At 38.5% G+C, this 7,052-nt stretch overlaps 1 protein-coding gene across 2 annotated transcripts in view; it reads right to left on the bottom strand.

The window, feature by feature from the left end:
* Nucleotides 1–585: 585 nt before the first annotated feature.
* LOC135197167 (uncharacterized) overlaps nt 586–7,052 on the bottom strand; it is a 52,346-nt gene continuing 45,879 nt past the window's right edge. Inside the window, exons 10-11 of one of the 2 annotated variants that reach the window (XM_064224148.1) lie at nt 4,219–4,396; nt 586–1,411 (exon numbers count right to left, since the gene is read on the bottom strand). In XM_064224148.1, the coding sequence (XP_064080218.1) occupies nt 1,188–1,411; nt 4,219–4,396 (402 nt within the window). In that variant the 3' untranslated portion in view covers nt 586–1,187. The remainder of the gene's footprint in view (nt 1,412–4,218; nt 4,397–7,052) is intronic. The other variant, XM_064224149.1, reaches the window with a different exon arrangement.

Raw genomic sequence — 7,052 nt, 5'->3', positions numbered from 1 at the left:
AAGAAATATGACTCCAATAATGCAAAATGATCAATATTTAAAGTTTTTTCTTTTGTAAAAATGCAATAAGTATGTAGTTTACATAGTTTTTAATGCACCCAAAGCATTAAAAGTAAAGGTTTTGATTAGGATTTTTGATGATGTTCTGGCTTATGATGATTTTCGACTTACAACGCGTCTCAAGAACGGAACCCCCGTCGTAAACCGGGGATTGCCTGTATTTTAATAAATATAATATATAAATATATATCTATATATATATGTTTAAAATATATATATATATATATATAGATATATATATATATATATATATAATATATATATAATATATATATATATATATATATATATATATAATATATATATATATATATATATTAAATGTAGACAGATAGAAAACATATATATAAACATTATACATAAATTATGCATAATACATGACAGAAACCCTGACCAAAATAAAAGTTTGGAGGCAAGATGTTTACGTGACCTAACCTAACATCTTTATACTTCCACTTTTTAAAACCAAAACCCAGCAACCAGCACTGCAGGCTTTCCAACCAAAAGAAAGAAAAAAAAAAAAGCTAAATGTGTATGGTTTTATTCAACTAGGAAGATGTATTGTCATGGAGTTTGTAAGTATATACAAACAATTATTTGTTCCTCCCTTTCTTACAAATTATAAAAACTTCAGAGCTGCTGTCATGATGAGAATGTACAATGTCTTATGCTAAACATTCCTATAGTAGATTCACATCAACCGTGCAGCTGATGTCTAGGCCAGTCCCTCTCATAAGGGATACTTTTGAGAGACATATTCCTCAGGAGGTGGAACATACATCCTGCCTATGTGAACTCTCTTGAGAGACTTAGGGTTTCCAGCCCTGTGATTGGATTATCAACCGCCAATCAGGAGTGTCGTAAAGGACTGACCTATACATCAGATGCATGCTGATATAAATCTACTATAACAAATAGCGCACATATCGATACTGCATCCTTTAAAAACAATTATCCACATCCGTATCTTTTTTTATAATTGCCTTCCAAAACAAATACTACAACCACGCTAAATAATATCTAGCAGCACTACCTTTTCCACCAATTCCTTGCAGTATACATAACTCCCGCTGTACAGTTTCAATCAAGGTAATTGTTGCATATTACAGAATAGTATTTGTATCAGTTTAAAAGTCTTTACATTTTCTATCAAAGACGCAATCTTTCAGCCATCTGGATTCATCGGATGCTTGTCCATAGACAGAATGGTATTGGGAGGGTTCATCTCCGTTGATATTTGTGACCTGTGTAGTTAAAGAGAGGATACCCATCAAGACCCAAACCTCCTCCAAGTCCTGGCCGATCTCAGCCAGGTAAGGGCCTCCGGAAGACCCTTTCGACAGGGATAAGCCTATAGTAAAGACAAAAAGAGATCAAAGGTTAATGAGGGCACAATCAATCCTTACCTATCTTAGCCAGGAAAGGCTGTCTCAAGGACCCCTCCAACAAAGAGGAGCCTAGCAAAGACAAAAAGTGAAAAAAAAAAAATGTGTTACAAAGCGAATGATCAGTCCTTGCCCATTTTGGTGAGGCAAGACCCTCTCAAGGATCCTTCTGAAATAGAGCAGTCAAAATGCGTTACAGGGATGACAACCTTACCCAGTGAAGGAGGACTCCTTCAACAGAGAAGGTAAAATGAGAAGACTCCGACATAATTCTGACACCTCCAGACCCCAATAAAATTACAGACATTTTCTTATGGGAGAGTGAAAAAAAAAGTTCAATGTCACTGAAAAACCTACCTTGGTTTCATGATAAAAAACAATTTTTTTCTTGTTATGCATTTAAACAATACAGTATTAATAATAATCACTCCAATAATTAGACAAATGGAGACCCCTTGACCTCAGTGCGTGTAGTGACAAAAACTTAAAAGGTATCCTCTAGTGTATATGTTTTGCAACATTTTGTTCTTTTTCGGGTTGGCGAAATAGGACCCTCCAGTGATACGAGTGGTGCTCTGGGACTTGAGCTCCCCCTCTTGCTTGTCTACTGCCTCAAATTTTGACTCTCTATTCTATTTATCCCACAAATCTTACACCTACAACACTATCGCTTCCCTCACTTGACTTATTGCACAGTTTATAAAAACATCAAACAGTCACCGAATCACAGCAAAACCTTGTCTGACCAATCACTTTCCCATCTACAGATTCTGCCTAAGGTTTTTTTTCATCTTAAAATATCTCCTCATCACTGTTAACAATTCATTAATCTCAATCATACTCCCTCAAAACAAACCCCCGTGTCACTAACAAGTTATTTTCCTTTATAACTTCTTGAAAGTCGCATCTTACTATAATGGGCGTCATGTTTGTCCGTCGTCCATTACTCAATCACAGCCAAATGGCTGGTCCAATGGGGCATGAAACTTGGTAGGATTATAGTGGAGACCCATAAGATGGTTTATAATGGGGTTTCATCCCACCTCCCGGGGGGCCCCCTCCGAAAGGGGTGGGGGTGAGAAGGGATTCCCTGAAACGGAGCTGGTTCTGTCCGTAGACTTAGTTACTTTACGAATTTATCATACATAATTTCTGTATACATATGCCTTATCATTTGGAAAAGAATACTATAGGGTAAACATCAATGACATCAAAGAGGGTGGAGTTTGAGAAGGGGGTTACCACAGAGGAGAGAGAGAGAGAGAGAGAGAGAGAGAGAGAGAGAGAGAGAGAGAGAGAGAGAGTTGGTATTAGTGAGAAGAATGAGGGGGAAGAGACAGTGATGGTTGGAGAGAGAAAGAGAGAGTAAGAGAAAGGAGCGAGAGGGAGAGGAAAAGAGTAGAGGGGGTGTTAGGTAAAAGAAAGATAGAAAAAGTGAGAGAGAGAGAGAGAGAGAGAGAGAGAGAGAGGAGAGAGAGAGAGAGAGAGAGAGAGAGAGAGAGAGAGAGAGGTTTAACAGTTGTAATTCAGAGTTATCCTAAGCAAAGCTGGGTCGCTCAGCTGATACAACAGAATTCCTCTACTTTAAAACTCCTCAAAGCCCTTAATGGTCTTCCACTATCAATCCTTCTGTTACTTTTGACTTCCTCAGTAAAGCTCCTATAATAGCTCTTCCCAGACTTATGAAATAATGTTGTGTATACATAACTCTTAAAAACTCTCCCTGTCTTCTCTCTCTCTATATCAATTTCATTTATCCTCTTTATATTTACAATTTCCACATACACACATACAAAACACACACTTGCATCTTTCAGATCTGTCTCTGCCTGATCTACTGAATGAACACCTTTCCCGGAATGCTTCCTCCATCAGTGCTGAACAGAATTCTCTTCTGACAGCTTCAGTCCACTTGACATATTTGTCTGAATCCTTATACACACCAGGAGTTCTCTCTGCATTTACTGTTCATTTACTGTTCTCCAGTACAGTCTTTTTCTTCCATAAAATAAATGGTCCCATATGAATGTTTACTGTACCTCACCTTTTGCCAAAACCCTTCACTTGACTACATTACTCTTCCTCACTGTATTCTTGTCACAATCATCTATCCTAATTAAATTTATAACCCTATCTCTGGATTTATCTGTCTATCTATATATTATATAGATAGTATACACACACATATACATATATATTTTCTATCACGAAAATGGTAAAACGTGATGATTATATAAATAAAGTTACAGCCACTAAGGAAATGTGTAATAATGAGGTGCTAAATATGTACTACCATCATATTACCATGTCTTGGTAATAAGATGAAAGCACACACTCATTATGCATCTCATTGTTTCACTTTTCCTTTGTGGCTGTAACTTTGCTATATTATATATATATATATATATATATATATATATATATATATATATATATATATATACATGTGCATGCTTGTATGTACATTATGTATGAACAATGACCCCGGTGGTCTCCAGAGTGCAGATGCTCCCTTAACCTACTAATTATTCTGGAATCAATCCTGGGAAAGGGGGAAAGGCATTTAGCCTGATTTCCAAAATATCCATCACGCCTCAGCTGCCCTGAAGAGTTCATTTTGTACCTAGTATCAAGTCAGCTGTGTAAATTACAACCTTAATCCTTTCTGAGAACCAGGAGATCAATATCTTTTATGACCACATCACATCTAAGGGGAAAATACTATGTGCACGTGAAACATCTGTTTGAACACACACATTTGTCAGTTAATTACCTTCATGAGCCGCACAGAACTGGGATTCTTGTACTTGCAACACATTGGGAACGCATTGTGGACACATTCGTAAAACCGTAGTGATGCATCTGTGGTCCCAGGATGCCTTGATAACGTTCCAAGTAGGAGGCTGTGGATTTTGACCTGTCCAGTTAGGTGCAGCTTGTAAGTTGAACACCTGTGATGAAGCGTGAAAAATGGATATTTGGCCTACCTTGGCTTACTGTGGCTTTTAACATTGTAATCAGATTTATGTTTTTACTAAACAATCGATATTTATTTGAGGAACCATTTTCAGGCTATTAATAGAATGCAGGTTCCTCTATGTAATTAACTAATTTTACATAAAAACATATATGTACACTCGGCAAGGAATGTTAAGATACAGTTTTTTTAAATCTTCGGACATAAAGTGTTCAATAATGCCACACCTGGCAACTCTAGAAAGGGGGCGGAGCTTCAAAATCATAGTGTTTGTTGCTTTCTAGATTTCCATTAACTTTGCACCATAAAGATTCTGTAGAGGTCCTTTAATAATTTATACTTGAATGTAGAAACAGGCTCTATATTATTCGTTAATGTTGGTTTGGTAACGTCAGTTCAGGGTACCATATCGATCATCCTTCTTTAAAACCTACTGTGAAACCTTATTTCTGGGCTCAGCCGTGTCGCTCCCGTGAAATATGTCTGCTTTAGCACTATTTCTAGTAAAATATTGCTATAATACCAGAGAACTGCTAAATTGGACATGTCAGAAGCTTCTGACTCGCTCACCTATATAAAAGGTGTCGGTATAAAACTGGGGCGAGTGTTAAACACTACCACAGCAACCCCTCCAATTAGCCTTTTCCTCATCAAAAGACCCTAAATACGGGGAGCCGACCCATAGGTCACCCCTAGCTACCCCGTTGAAGGCGTCTGTGACGTCATACTTATCGATAGCCTTATCATGTTCGTATGTTCAAATATAGCTATTTGTTCTTTTATTTTTATTCTTGATTACAGATCGTCAATCTACCTCTTCACCCAAGTTAAGTACTGGTTCCGCCCTTTTTCAATATTTAGAGAGTGAATTTGCCTTTCGTTTTGCCTTTATTTAGGATTTTATTAGGCGTCACTTATAAGTAGCAGGCGGGCGGCAAGTCGCCTTTACGGCTTATCCTTGAATTGTACCGATTTCGAGTGGTCTTCCTCTCTGCTTGTAACATGTGATATTTCAGTACATATATTTATTTATTTATTTATTTCTTGGGTGGCAGTTTTTAGTCGATCCTATTTTCGTTTATGTTTTGTTATTTTCATTATTTTCATGTTTTTCACGGGGGTCTTCATTCGAGCACGTTTCTTTATTTCGTGCTTCGCCGTTTATCCACCCCCCCCCCCCCCCCCCCCCCCCCCCCCGTTATTTTTAAGTTTGGTTTATTTCATTCAAGAATTTTCCCTTTTTTCTTTTCGTCAGCTTGCCGTTTCTTATCGTTTTGTCAGTAGGCAAGTAGTTTTTCCCTTTTGCGCCCACCGTTATCGAGTGGCCTTCATTGCGGTTTTATATTTTACGTAAGTTTATTTTCATTTCCCCCGTGTTAAAGCATGATTTTCTTTTAGCTTTAAGTAATTGATTTTATTTTCTCTATGTATATGTTGGATGTTAGGTCGGTTAGCCTACATAGGCTATGCCTGCGTTTTCCTCGTGATCTTTTATTTGCGAGGGTACGCTGCTCACGTGATCGTCACCCCATCAGCCCTCCCTCCCTCCCCCTCACGTGGGGCCCCCAGTAGTTGGGTGCTCCTCTCGCCTCGGTTGTCGCTGACAGCCGTTCCCATCAGCGGAGGGGGGGATGTAGAGGGTCCTCTAGGACCTTAGGTTAGTGGGTGTCGCTTCTCAGCCGACCGCCTCCGGAGTTGATGATTGCTTTGCGTATGCAGCCTCGGCTTCCGTGGATTTGTTGCGCTCTGCTTCTTTCAGCTCCCGGAGCTTACATCCATCCGCCTAAAACATTCCCTCTCCGCATAAGGCGGATTTAGATTCCGGCTTCTCCGGTAGTCGTTGAGGGCTGTGTTTACGGAAGTTACTCTTCCGTAGGCGGAGATATGATATTTGTTATTTTAGTTCTCTTTTTTATTTTTATTTTTATTTTCTTTTCTTTTTGCCACGGAACTTGCGGGTTCATGTGGCCGTTCCGGGTTACTCCGTGTACCCCCCACCCCGGGTCATAAAGCTCCGGGTGGTTTTATTTCTTACACAGTCCCCGGGACGTAAATATATGAATATATATATATATATTTTCCTTTCTTTTGCCACGGAACTTGCGAGTTCATGTGGCTGTCCCGGGTTACTTCGTGTACCCCCACTCGGGTCATACAGCTCCGGGTTTGTTTTAATTATTACACAGTCCCCTGACGTAATGACATATGATATATATATACATATATATTTTATATATATATATTATTTCAGTCCTGAATGCTCCGGCATATGACATTATTATCATAATAATCCTAATAAGTCTGTGCAATTGTTCTTATATATTATTGCACTTACAGGCCACTCAGTGTCTGGTTGCCGGTCCACAGGATCCGTGCAACCATGATGTTTGCCGGAACCATGCCCCGTGCGCAGTATTGCTTACCGGTCCGTAGTCTGGCATCACAAAAACTGCTGCTGCTACGCCTTGTGCAACAGGTTACCTGTTCGGTAAGTTACCGCACTGCTTGTTCTATGCATATTGTGATGGAATTATATTACACTACTTTTGTTAGTGTAATTAAAAAAAAAAAAAAAAAAAATTTAAAAAAAAAATAAATAAATAAATAAATAAATAAAAAAAAAAAATAAA

The sequence above is a fragment of the Macrobrachium nipponense genome, chromosome 18 (assembly GCF_015104395.2).
Source record: "Macrobrachium nipponense isolate FS-2020 chromosome 18, ASM1510439v2, whole genome shotgun sequence".
Classification (NCBI taxonomy): Eukaryota; Metazoa; Arthropoda; class Malacostraca; order Decapoda; family Palaemonidae; genus Macrobrachium; species Macrobrachium nipponense.
Note: the sequence above shows the minus strand (reverse complement) of the source record. Positions and strands in the feature narration are given on the sequence as shown.